Raw genomic sequence first — 22900 nt, forward strand, 5'->3', positions numbered from 1 at the left:
GTCACCAGGCTGGAGTACAGAGGCGCGATCTCGGCTCACTGCAACCTCTGCCTCCTGCGTTCAAGTGATTCTCCTGCCTCAGCCTCCCGAGTAGCTAGGATTACAGGTGTGCACCACCACACCCAGCTCATTTTTTTTATATTTAGTAGAGATGCGGTTTCACCATGTTGGCCAGAATGGTCTCCCACCTCCCAAAGTGCTGGGATTACAGGCGTGAGCCACCATGCCCTGCTGGCTTTTATTTTTTTGAGACAGGGTCTTATTCTGTCACCCAGGCTGAAGTGCAGTGGAGTAATCATGGCTCATACCAGCCTCGACCTCCCGGGTTCAAGCAATCCTCTCACCTCAGTCTCCTGAGTAGCTGGGACTACAGAGGTGTGCCACCACGCCTGGTTAACTTTTGTATTTTTTGTAGGGATGGGTTTTCACCATGTTGCCTAGACTAGTCTCAAACTCCTGGGCTCAAGGGATCCTCCTGCCTCCGCTTCCCAAAGTGCTGGAATTACAGGTATGAGCCACCGCGTCTGGCCCATAAGTATGTTTTAAATCATTTTCCCCCCAGCTTGAGAGCTGACTGGCAAATAAATGGTAAATAAAAACTGTATATATTTAGGTGTACACAATGTACATTTACATTGTAAAATAATTACCACAATCAAGCTAATTAACATATTTATGATCTCACAGTTACTTCCCCTTCTGTTTTCTGGTAAGAACACTTAAGATTTATTTTCTTAGAAAATGTCAAGTACACAATATATTATTTTAGAGACAGGGTCTTGCTCTGTTGCCCAGGCTAGGTCATAGCTCAGCTGAAGCCTCCAGCTCCCAGGCTCAAGCTATCTTCCCACCTCAGCCTCTCAATTGCCTGGGACTATAAGTATTAGGCTGGTGCAAAAGTAATTGTGGTTTTTGCCATTAAAAGTAATACAATATACTATTACAATATATTATTATTAACTACAGTCACTACGTTATGCATTAGATTTCCAGAACTCATTCATCTTAAAACTGAAATTCTGTATACTCTGACTGACATCCACCCTGTTAGCACCACTCTACTCTCTGTGAGTTTAACATTTTTAGATTGCACATATGGGCAAAATCATGTCGTATTTTCCTTTCTGTGTCTGGCCTATTTCTCAGCATATCCTCTAGTTTCATCCATGCTGTAGTCAATGGCAGGATTCCCTGTCTTTTCCCTTCGATTTTAAAAGATTGATTTCTTTCTTTATTAAGGTTGAATAATGCATTCAGGCTGTTTCCAAATCTTGACTACTGTGAACTATGCTACAATGAACATGGGAGGGCAGGTATCTCTTTGGATACTGATTTCATTTCCTTTGGATATACACCCAGTGATGGGATTGCTGGATCATACGGATCTATTTTCAATTTTTTGAGGAATCTCCATACTGTTTACCATAATGGCTGTGCCAATTTACACTCCCTCCAATAGCATACAAGGGTTTCCTTTATTCAACTCAATGTCAATTTTTAGACATAAGTATCTTCTACTTACATTAGTTTTTTCTCATTTCCATTGTTTTGTTTTTGACTCATGGGTTATTTAAAAGCATACTAATTTCCAAATATATGGATTTTCTTTTTTGAGATACTTTTTTGAGATTACGCCAGACTAGTGCAGTAGTGTATCGTAGTTCACTGTAGCCTCAAATTCCTGGGTTCAACTGGTTCTCTGGATTCAGCCTTACGAGTAGCTAGGACTACAGGTGTGCACCACCATACCCAGCTATTTTAAAACTTTTTGTAGAGATGGGGGTCTCCCTGTGTTGTGCAGGCTGGTTTCAAACTTCTGGTCTTACGTGATCCTCCTGCTTTGGCCTCCCAAACTTTTTCTAGTTTTTTTGTTTTGAGACAGGGTCTCACTCTGTCGCCCAGGCTGGAGGGCAGTGGCGCGATCTCAGCTCACTGCAACCTCTGCTTCCCGGGCCCAAGTGATTCTCCCACCTTGGCCCTCCCAAGTAGCTGGCACTACAGGTGTATGCCCCCATGCCTGGCTAATTTTTTGTATTTTTTTTTAGAGATGGGGTTTTGTCATGTTGCCCCTGGCTGGTCTCAAACTCCTGAGCTCAAGCCATCCACCCGCCTTGGCCTCCCAAAGTGCTAGGTCTAGTTTTTATTTAAATGATTTCTAATTTAATTCCCCTGTGGTCAGAAAATACCCTCTTATATGAGTGGATTCTTTAGCATGGTCCAGAGACCCTGGGGTGGGGGCGAGGGGGAAGACCATTTCAGGTGTGTAAGATTCATTTTATAATACTCAGACATTATTTGTCTATTTTATTCATATTCTCCCATGACTGTACAGTGAGATTTCTCAGAAGCTATATGACATAACATCTTCGTTCTAATGGATAATGAGACAGGTATATATTCGTCTTAAAAACATTTGTTTTAATTTTTAATAAGATAAACATTGATAAGAGTCTGAGATCAATCCTCAATAATTTTTACTAAAGTGGTCCCGAGTGCAAAAAGTTTGAGAACTGCTGGTCTATATGATTTCTTTTTTTTTTCTTTCTTTTTTTTATTTTTGAGACAGAGTCTCGCTCTGTCGCCCACGCTGGAGTGCAGTGGCCGGATCTCGGCTCACTGCAAGCTCCGCCTCCCGGGTTCACGCCATTCTCCTGCCTCAGCCTCCCGAGTAGCTGGGACTACAGGCGCCCGCCACCTCGCCCGGCTAGTTTTTTGTATTTTTTTTTTTTTTAGTAGAGACAGGGTTTCACCATGTTAGCCAGGATGGTCTCGGTCTCCTGACCTCGTGATCCACCCGTCTCGGCCTCCCAAAGTGCTGGAATTACAGGCTTGAGGCACCGCACCCGGCCTGGTCTGTATGATTTCAATGCTTTGAAATTTGATGGCCTGCTTTACGGCTCAGCATGTGGTGAGTTTTGGTAAACTGTGCATTTGAAAAAAATGTATACTCTGCACTGCTTGGCTGCACTGCAATGCAAGTGCACCACACACACACAACCACACATGTATATTAGAGGTCAAGTGTCAAGTTTGTTGTTGGATCATTCAAATCATGTATATTCTTATTGACTGAAATTTGCAGTCATCTCAAAACAGCCCTACATGTAGGGCTCACATATCTGGACCTTTTTCTTCTTTTCCTCTAGATGTTGACCTCGCAAATTCTTCCTGCCTTAGAAGATTTTCTGTGCCTTCAAACAGATTTCAGAAAACGTTTTTTACCCAACTTTTCTCATTATTTTCAGCAGGGATTGGTCTGAAACAACCCAATCCACCACTGCTAGAAGCAGAACTCTCAAGATGTCATTTAAACTTCATTTCTAAATGCACACTCTTTAACAGCAAAGATATTTCTGGTATAGAATATTCATTGAAAGCACCCCATAACCACAGCAGAAGGCATGTACAGCCTTCTGTATATTCAATGTTATCACTAAATAACAATGACAATATTACTGAATATGTTCTATGTGCTTAGCACTGTTTTAAATATTTTACACAGTTAAACTCATCTAATCTACTAACACTCTATGGTCATTAACATTATTAGACATGATGTGTCCATGGGGTAACTGAGTTACAAAGATAAAAAAAAATTCCCAGTTTGTTTTGTAGCCAAAGCCTGAATACCATGATGTTTGGTAGGAGCCTCCCAAAATTTTCACTGAAAATATGCTTTGCTTGATGTTGTAATAGCCTCAAAGAAAAATGACAGAACATGATGAGACTCAGTCATGCACATGGAGAGAAGTGCTCTGTTTCACAAAGGCTATGGTCCATAGAGAGAAGCTACACTTTTTTTTTTTTTTGAGACGCAGTCTTGCTCTGTCACCAGGCTGGAGTACAGCGGCGCAATTTCAGCTCACTGCAACCTCTGACTGCTGGGTTCAAGTGATTCTCCTGCCTCAGCCTCCCAAGCAGCTGGGACTACACGTGTACATCACCACTCCCAGCTAATTTTTCTATTTTTAGTAGAGACACAGGGTTTCACCATGTTGGCCAAGATGGTTTCGATCTTTTGACCTCGTGATCCACCTGCCTCGGTCTCCCAAAGTGCTGGGGTTACAGACGTGAACCACCGTGCCTGGCCAAAGCTACACACTTAACAGCAGATGTGCACAGTAATCTTACCTGGGGATACCACTGCTTCAGAGTCATTCATATCAAAGGCTGCCATGTTCCCAATAGCAAATCCATATCCTGAATGGACATCAGGAAGCCCAATAGATCGCTGAAAGAGAATTAGAAAGTGAAATACAAGTGTCTTGACCTGCCACCCTGGTTGCCCTGATGGACCTGACACTGATTCTCAAAGAGGCTGCAGGCTGAAGCTTTCCCTAAATTAAGACTGTGGTTTCACAAAATCTTCTCTATTCAGGGAAATCGTAAGAACTCCTAATCACAAAGCTAAATACGGTGAGAAAAACACCTTTTTATAAGATCTGAATGTTAAGGAAATCCAAAACAGAAAAGCCTCAAAATAACATGATACAGGAGTAACACATACTAAGTTTAATGTACTATTACATTTTAAAAATAATATTAAGACACTGACAAATGTTGGTTTGTCAGGTTAAGAGGAAAATAACTGATTTATAGAGGTCATCAGTTTAAGTAATCACAGCCAAATGTAATCCATTTGATGGTATAAATACTATAGACTTCCCATATGCGGAGCCTAGGAAAGGACCCTGACCCAGGAAGCATGCAGGTCAAACACAGCAGACATGCAGACACCCAGACACTAACAACTTCCTTATATACACAAGCCATACCATTTCATTCCCTCTACCAAGTGCCCAACATGGTAACTGGCATAAAGACCTCAAAAATGTCTGCCGAATAGATCGATTTTCAACATCTACCTCTAATGATAGAATATGAATGTTAGACTGCTGGGGGCTATGCTGTCCTCTCTTCCTCCCCCTCAGTGCTAACCCTTAAACTCCTTGCATTTCTTCTTCAATGATCCTCTGTATGGGAAGTGAAACTTACAACCAAATGAAACTTACATTGAAACAATGAAGTGAAACTTACAATGAAACCTACAATGGAGGTGCACTGATCCAGGAATAATGATGTCACCATGATAAAGAAACAAAACATAAAAACTACTTCAAAGGTTCTTGAACACTTATAGATTCTAACCAAAGGCATCCAGAAACTGAAATGCCATCCAGATTCAATTATTTCTTTAGGTCCATGGTTATTTATTTTTATTTTTAGGGACAGGGTCTCACTTTGTCGTCCACGCTAAAAGTGCAGGGGCGTGATTCATGGCTCACTGCAGTGTGGAACTCCTGAGCTCAAGTGATCCTCCCACTCAGCATTCTGAGTAGCTGGGACTACAAGCATGTGACATCACACCTGGCTAATTTTTTTTGTATAGACAGGGTCTTGCCATGTTGCCCACACTAGTCTTGAACTCCCGGGCTCATGCAATCCTTCCATCTTGGACTCCCAAACTGTTGCGGGTGGCATGAGCCACTGAGCCGGGCTTCACGGTTATGTCGGGCTGTCCAAAGGTCATTGTCTAAATGACACCATTATCAGGCATGGCCATTCATCCATTCAATGGACTTTAAGAAATATAAATGATTAAAGCTCTGAACTCGGACTTACATGAACAATTCCAGGCAGGGCTGCCACGTTGCCAATCTGTTTCATGGCTGGCAAGAAGCCACCAACACCTGAAGACAAAAATTGGGTATTAGAAAAGACAACACACTTGAGTTTTAGCATTAATTATATTCACGTTTCTAGACTGTATAACATGAAGAGGTAGTCATCAGGGCTACTAAGACAACAAAGTCTAGAAAGATATTTGAGATGCAAGGTGGAAGGGAGCTTCTTCAAGAAGGAAGCAGACAAACAGGAAAGATAGCCACAAATGTGCTGTCAGTGTTCTGCATATACCATGAGAAGGCTGCTTGCAAATGTTGTACTGGGATGTAAAATACAAATACCAAATTTTACGTTATTAATATCTGAAAAAAAATTTTTTTTTTTAATCTTGGTTCACTGCAACCTCCACCCCCCAGGTTCAAGCAGTTCTCCTGCCTCAGCCTCCTGAGTAGCTGGGATTACAGACGTGGGCCACCACACCCAGCTAACTTTTGTATTTTTAGTAAAGATGGTGTTTCACCATGTTGGTCAGGCTGGTCTCGAACTCCCGACCTCGTGATCCACCTGCCTCGGCCTCCCAAAGTGCTGGGATTACAGGCGTGAGCCAGGGCACCTGGCCTGAAAAAAGTATTCTTTCAGTAGTTCCCTTGATAAAGAAAATCAATGCTGGTTTATTCTAAGTGACAAAGAAGGGCAATGTGGAAGCTCTGGAAAACACTGGATTGAGAATGAAGGGATACAGGGCTCCAGTCCCATTTCTGCCACTTGGCAGCTGTGTTATTTTAGACAAGTGAGCATACCCTGGTTGGGGAGGGAAGGCTTTAGTTTGCTGATCTAAAAAAATGAAAGGGGTAACTCTAGACGATTTCTTTTTTTTTTTTTTTTGAGATGGAATCTCACTCTGTTGCCCAGGCTGGAGAGCAGTGGCTCGATCTCCACTCACTGCAAGCTCCGCCTCCCGGGTTCACACCATTCTCCTGCCTCAGCCTCCTGAGTAGCTGGGACTACAGGTGCCCGCCACCATGCCCGGATAATTTTTTTGTATTTTCAGTAGAGATGGGGTTTCACCGTGTTAGCCAGGATGGTCTTGATCTCCTGACCTCATAATCCGCCCACCTCGGCCTCCCAAAGTGCTGGGATTACAGGCGTGAGCCACTGTGCCCGGCCCAACACTAGATGATTTCTACACTATCACCATCAGATTATCATAGAGCTTCACGCATTTTATCTCTAAATCTTGCTGCAGCCCTGCAAGATAGGTGTAATGATTCCTGTTTTATGGATGAGACAACCGAAGTTCAGTAAGCCTAATTAGTGTACTGGTTAAGAACACTGTCTTTAAAATCAGGCATTACTGGATCTGAATTCTGGCTGTCATCAAAAAGCTGTGACCTTGGGCAAATTAAAATTTAAAACTTTTTGTTATTATACTTTAAGTTCTAGGGTACATGTGCAGAATGTGCAGGTTTGTTACATAGGTATACATGTGCCATGGTGGTTTGCTGCACCCATCAACCTGTCATCTACATTAGCTATTTCTCCTAATGCTATCCCTCCTGTAGCCCCCAATACCCTGACAGGCCCCGGTGTGTGATGTTCCCCTCCCTGTATCCATGTGTTCTCAATGTTCAACTCCCACTCACAAGTGAGAACATTCAGTGTTTGGTTTTCTGTTACTACGTTTAACCTCACTGAGCTGACTTACACATCTATAAGCTGGAGATAATATCTTCCTTTTAGAGTTACTTCAAGTATTACATGAGATAAACTAGCAAAGCACCTAGTAAAATGCCTGGAATATAGTAAGTGTAAAACAAATGGTAGGTCACTTGCTCTTACCGTTCAAGGTTAGCTGAGAAACGAGTTCCACCCAGCTTCAAATCCTTTCTGTAATGCCAACTGGCTAACAATGTGATCACAAATAAGTAAGTTCTTTCGGTCTTACCTTAAGTTGTAATCACTCCCTGACAATATTTCAAAATTGTAATTGAGTTACCACTTTTTCAGGCCACAGGGAAGGCACTACTGTACTAATACAAGTGACACTCTAATGTACTTACCACCACCTCGACAGGCATTCCTTAATTCCTCAAACATCAATTTCTCCAGAGCATCATTCACGTAGAAAACGCCCTCAACCTGGTACCAAGGAAAGTGAAAAGCAATGTGTGAGTACATGTGTGGCAAGTGTAGGCACTGGACAGAATATGCTGTATGCAATCTTTACTGTGCTTTACTCTTTACCAAACACTTTCACATTACCTTAAGCATGCAGAAAACTTCCTATCAAAGGCTACAAGCTGCTCCCATCATAAAATATATCTTAAGAAAAATTTTGCAATGTTCACTAATTGTTTTAATTATTCTTATACCCTCAAAACCACATTTAAGAATTCAACAGATCAAGCATCTTTTTGTGTGATAAAGAAAAATCTTCCAACTATGCTCTCACAAAGCCCAAAGGTCTTAATCCTCAAGCTTCAAAAATATCAATGGATTTTTGAAAATTAAAAAAAAAAAACCCAGATCAATAAAAAACTCAAATTCTAAACATAAAACATAGTCATCTAACCTTAGTATATTTATTCTGTGTTTAAGCCAATAGCCAGTTACACTTTATTTTGCTCTAGTGGTGACTTACAAATCTCTAGTTAGGTAAATAGTGAGAAGAAAAATTTAACATACAGCGATGTAGCTGTGTGCTCAGTTCTATAAGCTATATAATTTTTTTAAAAATCTGCGTAATTTTAAAGCTTGACAATAGAGGCGGCACACAAAAGGCAATGGACGACATACTTATTTAACACTAAAGAGCAGGACATTTTTATCATAGGTCAAATATTTTGAAGGAGCTGTCCAGTAACGGAGAACCAAAGACTTAACACTTAATCAACTGAATGTAGTTTTTATCAGAAAGATGACTTCACGACCATTGCATAAATAACAATTAATACCCACTGATGGAAAATGTTTCCAGTACAATTTCTTAAGGGTCACATTTATTAATTCACCAAACATTAACTGAGGATTTACTATGCATGAAGCACTGTCCCGGGCACTAGGGGAGATACAAAGACTATGATAAAATTGATAAAATTGCTTTCAAGGAGCTCCCAGTACACCACAATACAGCTCTTATATTCTTTTTTCTTTTTTTTTTTTGAGACTGAGTCTCGCTCTGTGGCCCAGGCTAGAGTGCAGTGGCACAATCTCGGCTCACTGCAAGCTCTGTCTCCTGGGTTCACGCCATTCTCCTGCTTCAGCCTCCCAAGTAGCTGGGACTACAGGCGCCCCCCCCACCATGCCCGGCTAATATTTTTGTAGAGACTTCGTGGTGTTAGCCAGGATAGTCTCGATCTCCTGACCTCGTGACCCGCCCGTCTTGGCCTCCCGAAGTGCTGGGATTACAGGTGTGTGAGCCACCGCGCCCGGCCAATACAGCCCTTATATTCTCATAAGAGTATCAGAGTGCAATGAAGCAAGTGCCATAACATTAAGTACACAGTGCTATGGAAGAATCTGATGAGGGAGTGCCTCAACAGTCTAGGGAGCTGGGAGAGGTTTCACAGAGATCCTGCAGAGCTGGCTCTTTAAAGACAAGAGACATCACTGGTGCAGCAGAACATTTAGGAGCCAAATGCAAAAATGACACAAAGATGGGAGGGAAGCGTTTTAAGGGAACAAAGAGAAAGTTTTAGTCCAACAAGTGGATGGTAGCCTTGGGGGAGAAATGGAGATTTAGTAACAGATGATTATCCGTGTGAAATTCACTGCTCCCATGAGGAGGGAAGCACAATTCATGCTTAGAAGTCAATAGCGTTTTAAGAGCAATGCATCAACATTCCAAGTCTCTATTCCCAAAGAAAAGTTGGTAGTAAAGTGCTGTATACATACTTACACTAGAACTGCCTAGCAAAATTAGACTTGCCCCATCAATGAGCAGCAGTGTGTGCATCAAAGGCTAAGTCAGAACACCTGCCAGATAATGAAGGCTGTATTATTAGATCCTACAGATGATCATGTCATGGTGTTTTCTTTCTTTTTTTTTTTTATTTGAGACTCACTCTGTCACCCAGGCTGGAGTGCAGTTTAGAATGATCACGGGTCACTGCAGCCTCGATCTCCCAGGCTAAAGGGCTCCCGCTGCCTCAGCCTCCTGAGTAGCTGTGGTGCACACCACCCCGCCTGGCTAATTAAATTTTTTTTTGGTAGAGACGCGGTCCCACTATATTGCCCAGACAGGTCTGGAAGTTCTAAGCACAAAGAATCTTCCCGCCTTGGCCTCCCAAAGTGTTGAGATTACAGGCCATGAACCACTGTGCTCCCCTTATGTTTCCTTCCTTCAGGGTATCGGTTTCCATACAAAGAAAGTGGCCAAACAGCAAATAGAACACAGATTTATCCCTGTGGGCTTTTTCTTCCCTCAGTGTAAATGACTTGCCCACAAGGGAAACTCAATAAGCTTTGATTCCGAATAAAAGAGGGGAGTGGCTATTGGGAGCTGTTTACCAAGACGTGAGACGGTAAACCTTTGAGGCATTTACTTGGCATCTTCAGGGATTTCAAAAATTATTTAAAAATACGTTGCAAAACTTCACAAACGTTTTCTTTTTTCACGTTAATGAAAAATATGAGCACAGATGGTGATGAAGGCCGAGAGATACAGAGCCCAGGCTTTTAAACTGTCTGATGATCCCAAGCCCTCAAGTCTCCATTTGGGACATCAGAGGAAAAACTAGTAAACTGGACATCAAGTCCTGGCTGAGCTTCTTCCTAGGTAGGTAGAGGAAACTATGTCACCGACAGATCCTCGAGGTCCTTCTGTGAAGTATTAAAATCAGTCAGGCCCTCCCCTGTGCTACTGCAAGAAATGACATCGCTTAATTAAAAACCAACATGGAATACTGAATGCTGAAAACTTGGTTCAGTGAACAAAGGTCTGTAAACGTTATATAAATAACCAGCATGACTCAGAGGAGATGAATTCCAGTCCTAGCAAATGAACCCAGGGCTGGCAATTTCCACCTTGAAGACCAGGAACGTAAACCAGCTCACGATGCGTTTATGAGACTGATCTGTGAAAACGCTTTGGAAACCCCAATTTCGTATTTATTTGGATTCCCCGTATCCACTGCGCTTAGCTTCTCCTCGTGGTTCGGGGACCTCTCCTGGCGGGAGGTGGTGCTGGAACAAGTTGGGCGGCCCCAGAACCGTGAGGGGAGAAGGAGGGGATGAGAGAAACTCTGCAAGGGGCCGGGGCGGACCCAGTGGTCGAGGGAGGTCCAGAGGGCGCGGTGGACGCCGGCCGGGCCGGGGACGGAGCAGGGAAGGCCCCGCCATTTACTCTCCTGACTTACCTGCATGTTGGGCACGAAGCCCTTCTTGATCCTCCAGCAGTTTTTACTGATCTTTTCCAAGAACTGCAGCTCATCATTATAGTTGCGACTCATGGCGGCGACAACGGTAGCGAAAACTCCCGGCTCGGCTTTGAAGAGCGGCTGCCGCGTTGTCCGGCTTCCCAGAGCACCGCCTTCCAACAACCAAAGCGCAGGCGCGACCAGCGCCGCAGCAGGATGAGCAACGGCAAGCGCCGAGGCTCGAAACTCTTCAGGCCAACGTCTTTCCTCTGGTTAAGCTGCATTGTCCTTTAGTGTATAGCTAGGATCTTTATTAGTCGATTTCCTCTAAGCTACAGCTAAGCGAAATCCAGGAGTTTAAATTCTAATGTAGTTATCTTTTGTTTTGGAGACGCTTTTCTGCAGCTTATGAAAACACCTTGAGTCTGGGTCAGGTCCGGTGCATCGGCTTGGAGTTTACAACCTCAGCTGGGAGGGGAAAAAGATACGCCAGCAGCTGAGAAAGAAAAACCTGTTTGAATAAATACCATAGCTGAACATTTATGTTTCGGAATGAATCTGGATATACATCAAATAACTTTTTTTTTTATCGGAAAGAAGCATCCTAAAGAATGAAGCATGGCAGCGTATCGTTTATTCTAACAAACATTTGTGGATGCATCTATTATGGCCAGACATGTACTACAAAATGATCAAATCACAGCCCTATGGATCGCCAGAACTCCTCCGTCTAGCATCCTTTGATGATCAAGACCTCTTTAATCATGCTTTTATACGCCATGTTTCTTGTTCATAGTGGTAAGTGAGCCTCTTGTTCATAGTGGTAAGTGAGCTTTAAGTGATTTCAGTTTCGAGTTCTGCCTCATGTCAACAACTGCAACTTTGGGATTAGAAAGACTTGCAAGATTCCATTTCTATCTGTGCCATTTACTGGCTTGGTGTGATTAACCCTTCTTATCTCTGTTTCATCATCTCTAAAATGGGATCATACTTCTTTCTTGAGTAGAAGGCTAAATGAAGTGACACCGGAGGAGTAATCAGCACAGGGTTTGGCACACGGCAAGCACTCTGTAAACAGCTCTCCTTCCATTCCCCCACTAGACTGTAAGTGCTGCAAAAAAAACCAGTATGTAGTTTACATTCATTTATCGCATTACCTACACTGGTTCCGGTCTTCTTCTCTTCTGCCCCAATTTCTCCCCACTGATTAGGTGCTCTGACACATTGATATCATTCTCAATTATGAATTGTCTGAGTTTAGTACTCCACACTGCCATTTCACTGAATCTGTGGTGGGTGAAAAATCCTAAAGCTTGAAGTGATGCAACTTTTAGAGTTTCCTGTGGTTACCCTGTTTCTTGGAAAGATTTCAGACATAAAGAATTCTCTTTTAAAATCAAGCCTTGACGTCTGTGCAACCTTAGGTCTCTTCCCTTTTCTATTTTTTATTTTATTTTATTGAGACGGAGTCTCACTCTGTTGCCAGGCTGGAGTGCACTGGCACCATCTTGGCTCACTGCAAACTCCACCTCCCAGGTTCCAGCGATTCTCCTGCCTCAGCCTCCCAAGTAGCTGGGACTACAGGTTCGTGCCACCACTCCCAGCTAATTTTTGTACTTTTAGTAGAGCTAGGTTTCACCATGTTGGCCAGGATAGTCTCGACCTCTTGACCCCTGATCCACCCATTTTGACCTCCCAAAGTGCTGAGATTACAGGCATGACCTACTGTGGCTGGCCTCTTATTTCATTTTTTAAAAATTCAGGGCAGGACATTTCTCAAATAAAAAAACCAAGATTGAAGTTGATAGAAAACAATTTTAATTAAACACAGAAGACAGTAACAGTGAATATAAAACATGAAATCCAATATGCAGGTAGGGGAAAACCCCTAGAGGGCCTAAGGGATCTCCACTGAGAATGACCAATACAAATACAGACTTAAGAGTTTCTTACCCACCTGGTCAGAAGTACATGCCTAGCTCTTGTTCCTAGAATCTTTCTTGCCCCAAACAAACATAAACACAAGCACACGCGGCATGCATACACTCACATTCATACACCTCTATTTAGCCCTTTAACACATTCTGCCTTATTCTGGGTTCCTGAAGGCTTGAGAAAGAAAACCTTCTACCTAAGCAATTCACAAGGGCTTTACAATTCCAGTGTATACTGTCTTCCCCTTCTGGGTTTACAGTAGTTGTGGGGTTAAGGACCATTTACTTCCCGGGGTGAATTGCAAACTGGCAATCAAGGGGCTGACTTCCCCCTCCACTGTCCACTTATCAGGTTCAGACCTTCCCAACCATGGAAACTTGGCTGCTGCTTTGAGGATGTTTCATACTTCAGGTCGGTGGAAATCAAAAGGAAACCCTGGAAAGGATATGACAATGAAGATAACATCAAACCTTGGGCATGTCTGGGTTTGTCTGAGGAGTGAGGAACAGCTGGCTTCTTTTTTTATTATTTTAATTTTTGAGATGGAGTCCCAAAGGCTGTCACCCAGGCTGGAGTGCAGTGGTGTAATCTCGCAAGCTCCGCCTCATGGGTTCAAGTGATTCTCTGCCTCTTGGGTTCAAGTGATTCTTAGTCTCCTGAGCAGCTGGGACTAGAGGCGTATGCCACCACACCCAGCTAATTTTTGTATTTTTAGTAGGACAAGGTTTCACCATTTTGGCTAGGCTGGTCTCGAACTCCTGACCTTAAGTGATCCGCCCACCTCAGCCTCCCAAAGTGCTGGGATTACACACATGAGCCACCATGCCCGACTGAGAGATGGTTTCTTTACCAGGTCCTACAGAGGCAGGGCCTCCTCTACCCTTGCCCTGCTTTGTGAACGCCCCAGACAAAGGAAAGGCCATGTTGGAGTACTGTCACCTGATGTGACTTAGCCATTGTAGAAGCAGTGGGGGAGAAACAGGGAGATGGGAGAGCATATGGGGTAGTGTAGGGCAGCGGTCCCCAGCCTTATTGACACCAGCAACCGGTTTCATGGAAGACACTTTTTCCACTGACTGGGATTGGTGGATGGTTTCAGGATGAAACTGTTCCACCTCAGATCATCAGGCATTAGTTAGATTCTCATAAGGAGCGTGCAACCTAGACCCCTCACACACACAGTTCACTATAGGGTTTGTGCTCCCATGAGAATCTAATGCTGCTGATGATCTAATAGGAGGCGGAGCTCAGGCAGTAATGCTCCCTCGTCGGCGGCTCACCTCTAGCTGTGCAGCCAAGTTCCTAACAGGCCACACACCCAGACAGGTCCTAGGCCTGGGTGTTGGGGACCCCTGGACTGTACAGGATTGGAGAATTCCTTTAGAAACATATTTCTACCTCCCCAAACAAACAACAATGACAAAAAGAAAGAAAGAAAGAAAAAAAGGTATTCTGAAGTGAGTTCATAATAATTAGCCAGAAAACAATTCGATTCCTGAACTCAGAGGGGTGTCTTTGGTTCAGGGGAAAGTCATCTGACTGCGAGAATCAGAAGAGCCAGTCCTGTCCCAGCCATGCTCCTTTCCAGCTGCCTGAGCCACTTCTCTATGAGTCCTACTTTCCTCATCTGTAAAATGGGAGTAATAATCCCAGCCTCACACATCGTCTTGTGGAATAAATAAAATAAAGCGTGCTAAAGGGCATCTTCTTGTACTGTGGATTTGGCTGCTAAGTGGAATTGATCTTGGTCTGATTTTTAAACTCAACTGTAAATACTTTCTGTTAATTGTAATTTAAGAGCTAAACATGTTTATAAAATTCCTTGGTCTGGGAAAAAGCAAAGCAGGACAAAAACAACAACAACAAGCAAAACAGGAGGAGGCTTAGTCTACTATAAAAAGAAATGAGTCAGTTAAGAGGTGAGATTTGCATTCTTACCTCAAGAACTTCAATATCTGAATTGACGAATGAGATTTTGTGCGGATTGGGCAGAGGAAATCCTTGCTGCAATTTTGCTAAAATATAGAACAAGACATAAAATAATTGGGCACAAGCACAGAGGTTTTAGCAAGCTTTTTAGTAAGAGACTGACTGACACCTTTTTTTTTTTTTTTTTTTTAAGATGGAGTTTTGCTCTTGTTGCCCAGGCTGGAATGTAATGGCATGATCTTGGCTCACTGCAACCTCCGCCTCCCAGGTTCAGGCGATTCTCCTGCCTCAGCCTTCTGAGTAGCTCAGATTACAGATGCCCACCACCATGCCTGGCTAAGATTTTTGTATTTTTAGTAGAGATGGGGTTTCACCATGTCGGCCAGGCTGGTCTCGAACTCCTGACCACAGGTAATCTGCCTGCCTTGGCCTCCCAGAGTTCTGGGATTATAGGCATGAGCCACCGCGCCCAGCATGGATAGCTTTTTAATAATTGATCTTTTCATTCTCCCTGGTTCCACATTTGCATCTCTCTGATATGTCCCTAGAATTTTCCTGGAAGAATTGCTCATTAATCCGTGATTAATAAAAAATGCACTTACAATTATGTTCATTTGGACAGTAGAGAAATGCTGTCCATTTTTAGCCTGCCCAATGTGTATTTTGAAAATACCCAATTAGTGGGTTTTGAGAACATTTTGGTGTCTAATATAAAAAATATTTTAACTGGGCCAGACCCCAGATACTGCAGTTTATGAACAACTGCTATGCAAGGAGAAGGCCCAGGATTATCATTCTTGAAAACTGTGTCTATCCAGTTAGTGGTCCTTGCATAAGACCCACAGAGATATCCCGTAGGGAAAATAATCCCATTTCTGGTTGACTGGAAGGAGATTCTTTACTGCCTAAGGAGCATGGTTTCAATCTTCTTAACTCAACCAGTGTTAGCCGATCTTGCTGAGTTTGCAAATAGAATTGCTAACAGGGCTTGGATCTAGAATAACTAATTGTGCAACCACGTCATTGATGGTACAAACTTTGCAAATTCTGACGCTGGCCTGGATTCATGATAACATGATAGAAGTACAAGCTTCAGGGTGAAAAGTCCCAAACAATCCCCAGCGCAGCTGATGCAGATGTTAGATGTTAGCCGATGTTACAGTCATACTGTTTACCAATAATCCCTTACCATTGGCCAGTGGGAGGACTCCAAAGTGAAGAATAGAGGACAGAATATTTTCAAACCTCAAGACCTAAAATAAAAGAGGAAATAGAATCAGTTGCCAGATTGGGCTTTTTTGTTTTTTTACTCTGTTACCCAGGCTAGAGTGCATGCAGTAGGATCTTCTCAGAGGGATATACTAGCTTTGTAGAAAATCATATTTCAGGGTTTTCTAACTTTTTCCCTCTTGAAGATGGACACTTCTGCTTCCCTCTGCACTGGATTTTGGTGATACAAATTCAGAGGGACTACAAGGTGTCAGAAAACGTGGCAGCTCAGATATCTACCAAGACAATCAAGAACAACTATTAGATTTCCCAATTAGCAATCTTCCCTTACTTACTGAGAGTCTCAGCCACAGGAGTTCCCTTGCATTACATCATGCTCCAAAGCTAATGCCGTCCCCAGAACACCCAATTTATCTTTTTCTTTAAATTAATTTTTTTTTTTTTTTTTGAGATGGAGGCTCACTCTCGCCCAGGATGGAGTGCAGTGGGTATGTCTGTATCACCAGAGTGAAAATGGGCAGTGGGAATTCACTTTTGCAGTTTGACCTCAGAGTTTATGTATGAAACTATTATGCTACACTGCCTCTTGACATAAAAATGACAATAACTGAAATAATTATTGTAAATATGAAAACACAGAAGTGACAATAACTGAAATAGTTACTGCAAATATGAAAATAGTGACCACTGTTTCTTTAATGCCTACTATGTAGTCAATGTGCTAAGTGCATTTCATGTATAATCTCAGCTAATACTTTCAACAACCCCAAGGTTGGGCCGGGCGTGGTGGCTCACGCCTGTTATCCCAGCACTTTGAGAGGCTGAGGCGGGCAGATCACTTGAGGTCAGGAATTTGAGACCATCCTGGCTAACATGGTGAAACCCCATCTCTACTAAAAATATAAAAAAATTAGCCGAGCGTGATGGCGGGTGCCTGTAGTCCCAGCTACTCGGGAGGTTGAGGCAGGAGAATGGCATGAACCCGGAAGGCAGAGCTTGCAGTGAGTGGAGATTGTGCCACTGCACTCCAGCCTGGGTGACTGAGCAAGACTCCGTCTCAAAAAAAAAAAAAACAAAAAAACAAAAAAACCCCAAGGTTGTAATTTCAGCTCCATACCTACTCACACTGCCTATTCCAATTTCTTTTACTCTATAGTATTTTTTAGTAAAAACTATATTTGTTTGTTTTCTGCTACTCTCAGCCTGTCACGCACACATAAGCACAATCACACACCCTCTGGAACAGGGTTTCCCAATAGTGGCACTCTTGACGTTTTGGGATGGATCATTCTTTGTTGTTGGGAGCTGTCTTGTGCACTGTGAGATGTTTAGCAGCATCCCTGGCCTCTACCCACCAAGTGTCATTAGCATCTCTCCTTCCATCCCAGGATGTGACAGCCAAAAATGTCTTCAGACATTGCCAAATGTTCCTAGCTGAGAATCACTAGTTGAGAACCACTGCTTTAGAATGTAAGTGCCTTGAGGGTAGATATTTTATCTGTTTTGTCTAGAACAGTTCTAGGCTCAATAAGTATTTGTAAGTAAATGAATACTGCTAATACTAATAATTAACGTTATGTAGTGCTGCCCATGAACTAGGCAGTATTCTACCCGGGCATTCTGACACCAAAATCCACTTAACTTCTCTCTGATAGTGCCATCCATGGCACTATGAGGTAGTGATTTTGCTGATCTTCCTGAAGCTTGAGGGAAGGGGGATTCCAAGTCACATGTTGAGGTGTCCTCTTCCCATCAGAAAGTCATCAGGCTGGGAACCCCCCTCCCACAAAGGTCTCCATACAAGCAGCATTGACCTAATTTTAGGAGATGGGCAGAAAGTGTTCAAAGCGTAAACCTAATCATGGCTTAATAATTTACATATTCCTTTGGGATTCTCGTCTCTAACTGTAGAGGATTATTTTAGTGAGAAAACGGGCATTCCCTGAGAATGCCTTATACATTGTCTTATACATTTTACTAATATGAGCATTTTACTATATGAGCATTATATAATGTCTCAACAGTCTTTTGAGTTTTTAAAAAAGTATTTCTGCGTAAATAAAAGTAAACTGTAGAGTTCCTCTCTTGAATGGTTAATGAGCTCAATTGATGAGTAGCTGCATACAGAATTTCAAAGTCAAGTCCTACAATTATGCAGAAATCAAGGACTCCGAGGCAGAGAAAACAATTAACTCGGTATTATATATAGTAGGAAAATCCTTGCTCTTCCAGTGTCCGGTAACCCCAAGAACTCAGATTCCTACCTCAATATTGCTGCGATTGGACTCTGGCAAAGCAAGGCGGAATCTAAAAGAAAACAAGAAAAGTTTAAAGGGGGGTAGATTTAAAAACAACAGCCATAGTAGAAAGAAACCAAAAAGTAAAAGGATATTTTCAGCTCAAAAGTCACTGTAAAAAAAAAAAACACAAGGCCGAGCATGGTGGCCCACGCCTGTACTTCCAGCACTTTGGGAGGCCAAGGTGGGCAGATCACTTGAGGTAAGGAATTTGAGACCAGCCTGGCCAACATGGTGAAACTCCGACTCTACTAAAAAAAATGTAAAAATTAGCTGGGCATGGTGGCATGCACCTGTAGTCCCAGCTACTTGGAAGGCTGAAGCAGGAGAATTGCTTGAACCCAGGAGGTGGAGGCTACAGTGAGCCAAGATCACACTACTGCACTCTAGCCTGGGTATCAGAGTGAGACCCTGTCAAAAAAAGTAATAGACAAAAATAAAACACACACACACAAATAAAATTGGGAAGACATCGAGTTCTATTACATCTTCTACCCCTATATTTTGCTGCTTAAGAAGCAGATCAGGAATAGCTTAGGACTTGGATTTGTAACCAGGGTGGGTTCCCCAAGTGCATTTGCTATACGGGACTTAATTTTGGCAACTTGGAATGTAGAACAATCTTAAGAAACAGTTTTCAGGTCTTCTGGCTCTGAACTCAGCCTTGTCACTTCCCTGAGCCCTTGTAATCCCAATCTACTTGATGCTAAATCCTGTGACCAGTCTAGGCCACACCCCTCAGAAAGCCACATTACTCACACCATTTTTTTTAGCTGTTCAATCGTTGCACATAAGGGAAGTATTAGCTAAGAAAGCTATCTGATGTGAAAGGTACAGTGTAATTGTTAGTAACCCCATTTCTGCCTCTTTTTAACTCTGTAGATTTACTTAATCTCTCTGGATCTTAATTTTCTCAACTATGAAATATGAATAAGAATATGTGAAATGACTATAGTTAATAATAATATATTGTATAGTTTCAAATAGCTAGAGGGAAGATAGAACACCTTCAACACAAATAAATAACAAATTGTTTGAGATAATAGACACGCTAATTGCCTTGATCTGATCACTATACATATTGATACATATTGAAACATCACTAGGTACTCCTTGAATATGTAAAATTATGACATGTCCATTAAACAATACAATTAAAAAAGAACAATACCTGCCTCACAGGGCTGTAGTGAAAATTGAATGAAATGATGCACATAAGATGCCTAGAACTGTGCCTGGCATATCCTTATCACTCTAAATATGAGCCACTTTTATTAGGAAGAGAAATGCTAACAGTTAGAACAGCACACAATGTCCTTGATGTTCTTTTTCAAATATCAACAGAGCACTTGCTGTAGGTCCAAGTAGAAGGGAGTCCTCCCCCCTGACCCCTCTCCCAGCTTGGTAAGGCTGAGTGACAGCGTGTCCTGTTGCTTGATATTTTATGGGAATTTTCATAAGAAAACTCAAGGCCAACGTTGTCTGTTTCCCAGTTTTGCCAAGAGCTGATCCGTAAGTAGTCCTCCCAATATACACACTTGATTTTTCTATGCAATAATAATAGTACTATGAAGAAATAGTAATGAATAGAAAAGACTCCTTCATTTTGCAGATGTTTGAGAAACTGAGGGTCAAAGAGGAGAAATATTAATGGCAGATTTGTTACTGGGATTTGGATCTCTTGATGCCCATCCCGGAGCTCTCTTTTTCATATCTTGCTTTTCTTTTTAGCTTTCTATGGCTCACTTTTGCACAGGTCTAGAGCCCTACTTCTGCATCAGCCTTCTAACAAATCTCCCTGTTTCCACTCTTGACCCTCTCCAATCCATCTTCTATACCATCCCCAGGGGGAGCTATGTTCCAGGCATGTCTGATGGAGACACTCTCCTGATCAAAATTCTTTAATGACTTGTGATAATGTAAGTGTCTTGAGGGTAGAGATTTTATTTGTTTTGTCTAGAACAGTTCCAGGCTCCATAAGTATTCGTAAGTAAATGAATGCTGTTAATACTAATTAACATTATGTAGTGCTGCAATAAAGTCCAAGTCACTTATATGGCACATGAGCCTTCCTATACCTTGGCTCCCAGTTGCTTCTCTGCTCTCATCTCTTCATTCTCTACTTTGAATTTTATCCTCATTAACTCTGAACTGCTCAGTGCTATGCTGTTTTATTCATCAGGTGCCATATAGACCTGAGGTTTAAAAAAAGGTATTGGCTTCAAAACATATACCAAAAAATCCTGAAAAATTAACATCAGTACATGCCTACAAAAGGTAACATTATGGCCACGAGTCACGCAACTCAACCCCATCATAGTTAAATATAATTTATATTTAATGTGAACTGTATTTGAATAAATGCAATATATCTTCTGCTGGAGTCTCCATTCATTAGAGGGACTAGGCCAAAGAAGATCTTAACAACTGTGGGTATTTCTGTGCACATTTTATGATATTTCTGTCCTCTGTGCCTTTGCACATGATGTTCTCTTTTTATGGACTTCCCCCTTTCCCGTTCTCTTTGACCAGGTAACTTTTTTTTTTTTTTTTTTGACAGAGTCTCGCTCTGTCAACCAGGCTGGAATGCGGTGGTGCAATCTCAGCTCACTGCAGCCTCTGCCTCCTGGGCTCAGGCTCAGGCAATCGCAATCCTCCTGCCTCAGCCTCCCAGGTAGCTTTGACTACAGTTGTGTGCCACCATGCGTGGCTAATTTTTGTATTTTTTGGAGAGACAAGGTTTCACCATGTTGCCTGGGCTGGTCTTGAACTCCTGGACTCAAGTGACTCTCCCACCTCATCCTCCCAAAGTGCTGGGATTACAGGCATGAGCCACCACTCCTGGCCCTGGGTGAACTCTTTTTAATTCTTAAGATTTAACTCAGGGTTACCTCCTCTAAGAATCTTTCTGGGCCGGGCACGGTGGCTCAAGCCTGTAATCCCAGCACTTTGGGAGGCCGAGGTGGGTGGATCACGAGGTCAGGAGATCGAGACCATCCTGGCTAACACAGTGAAACCCCGTCTCTACTAAAAATACAAAAAAATTAGCTGGGCGTGGTGGCGGACGCCTGTAGTCCCAGCTACTCTGGAGGCTGAGGCAGGAGAATGGCGTGAACCCAGGAGGCGGAGCTTGCAGTGAGCCGAGATTGTGCCACTGCACTCCAGCCTGGGCGACTGAGCAAGACTCCGTCTCAAAAAAGAAAAAAAAAAAGAATCTTTCTGTTACTGCACTTAAAAAGCGGATATTCACAGTAGAGATAAGATAGCTCTTGCTCAGCCAGTATCATGTTTGTATCAATTAGGCTTTGAGATTGCTTCAGAGTGATAACTGAGAATCAAAAAGAGAGACAGGTCTGGCAAAGAACAGAAAGACTATCAGTGGCATGGAGGCTCAAACTGATTGCCTTGGAAAATGAGCACCAGAATCTGTAGGGCATCCTTGAGGGCAGTTCTGAGGAAATGTGAGGGGACTCCTCTCTCTGGTTACACCACCTTTTATCATGGGCAAACCTATTCCAGTTTAGAAATTAGCCTACACCTGTGAGTTTCCTTTCATTTCTTTCATCCCAAGTCCAAGCCATGCCTGGCCACCCCAAGACCGCCTGCTATGGGTGAGCTTGTCAGGGATTTTCTTTGAACCAGGCTATCCTTTCCTCCTATGGACATATTAATTCTGTCTCTTTCCTAGTTCTCTAGGCACACTTACCATTTTTGAGTACTGATGAACGATTTTCACTGAATGCAAAGAGGCAGAGCAAAGAGTAAACTCTCCCAGCACCCTGGGAGGCCAAGGCGGGCAGATCACTTGAGCCTGGGAGTTCAAGACCAGCCTGAGAAACATGGCAAAACCCCAGCTAAATTTTTTTTAAAAAGTTAGTCAGGCCAGGTGTTGCATGCCTGTTGTCCCAGTTACTCAGAAGGCTGAGGTGGGAGGATTGCTTGAGCCTGAAAGGCCGAGGTTGCAGTGAGCCGAGATCACACCACTGCACTTCAGACTGGATGACAGTGTGAGACCCTATCCCCCCCCCTCAAAAAAAAGGCAAACTGTCCTTGCCCCTGGCGCTGAAAAACAGGGAAGCTCAATTCAGGCCACCAGGTGGCATCCAATTCCAGTCCTTTGACCTTTTAACCTCTGCCAGGTCCCTAAGCTATTACTTGAAGCCCTGCTACTGGGAACTGATTGTTACTGCAGAACCATGGAGTCACTGGGGAGGAAGGGAGCTCAAATAGCCCTACTTTGCAGACATGTAAAAGTGTAGCCAGCCCGGTGCAGTGGCTCGCACCTATAATCCCAGCACTCTGGAAGTCTGAGGCAGGGGGATGACTTCAGCTCAGGAGTTCAAGACCACCTTGGGCAAGATGATGAAACCCCATCTCTACAAAAAAATTAAAAAAATTAGCCCACTGTGCTGGTGTGAGCCTGTAGTCCCAGCTGCTTGCAGGCTGAGGCAGGAGAATTGTTTGAGCCCACGAGGTTGAGGCTGCAGTGATCCATATTTGCATCACTGCACTCCAGCCTGGGTGACA

At 42.9% G+C, this 22900-nt stretch overlaps 3 protein-coding genes across 4 annotated transcripts in view; 1 reads left to right on the forward strand and 2 right to left on the reverse strand.

Annotated features, from left to right (window-relative positions):
- Nucleotides 1–11167, reverse strand: part of LOC105493998 (RNA 2',3'-cyclic phosphate and 5'-OH ligase) — a 25934-nt gene extending 14767 nt beyond the window's left edge. The window contains exons 1-4 of the mRNA XM_011762045.2: nucleotides 10983–11167; nucleotides 7686–7764; nucleotides 5623–5690; nucleotides 4132–4231 (exon numbers count right to left, since the gene is read on the reverse strand). Of these exons, the coding sequence (XP_011760347.1) occupies nucleotides 4132–4231; nucleotides 5623–5690; nucleotides 7686–7764; nucleotides 10983–11075 (340 nt within the window). The 5' untranslated portion in view covers nucleotides 11076–11167. The remainder of the gene's footprint in view (nucleotides 1–4131; nucleotides 4232–5622; nucleotides 5691–7685; nucleotides 7765–10982) is intronic.
- A 79-nt stretch (nucleotides 11168–11246) lies between these two features.
- The window catches only part of LOC105494000 (F-box protein 7), an 86773-nt gene continuing 75119 nt past the window's right edge, over nucleotides 11247–22900 (forward strand). The window contains exon 1 of the mRNA XM_011762052.3: nucleotides 11247–11780. Coding sequence (XP_011760354.2) covers nucleotides 11726–11780 — 55 coding nt within the window. The 5' untranslated portion in view covers nucleotides 11247–11725. The remainder of the gene's footprint in view (nucleotides 11781–22900) is intronic.
- The window catches only part of LOC105493999 (BPI fold containing family C), a 60952-nt gene continuing 50807 nt past the window's right edge, over nucleotides 12756–22900 (reverse strand). Inside the window, exons 14-17 of one of the 2 annotated variants that reach the window (XM_071080481.1) lie at nucleotides 18341–18383; nucleotides 16036–16099; nucleotides 14856–14932; nucleotides 12756–13352 (exon numbers count right to left, since the gene is read on the reverse strand). In XM_071080481.1, coding sequence (XP_070936582.1) covers nucleotides 13230–13352; nucleotides 14856–14932; nucleotides 16036–16099; nucleotides 18341–18383 — 307 coding nt within the window. In that variant the 3' untranslated portion in view covers nucleotides 12756–13229. The remainder of the gene's footprint in view (nucleotides 13353–14855; nucleotides 14933–16035; nucleotides 16100–18340; nucleotides 18384–22900) is intronic. The other variant, XM_011762048.3, reaches the window with a different exon arrangement.

The sequence above is a fragment of the Macaca nemestrina genome, chromosome 15 (genome assembly GCF_043159975.1).
Source record: "Macaca nemestrina isolate mMacNem1 chromosome 15, mMacNem.hap1, whole genome shotgun sequence".
NCBI classification, from domain to species: domain Eukaryota; kingdom Metazoa; phylum Chordata; class Mammalia; order Primates; family Cercopithecidae; genus Macaca; species Macaca nemestrina.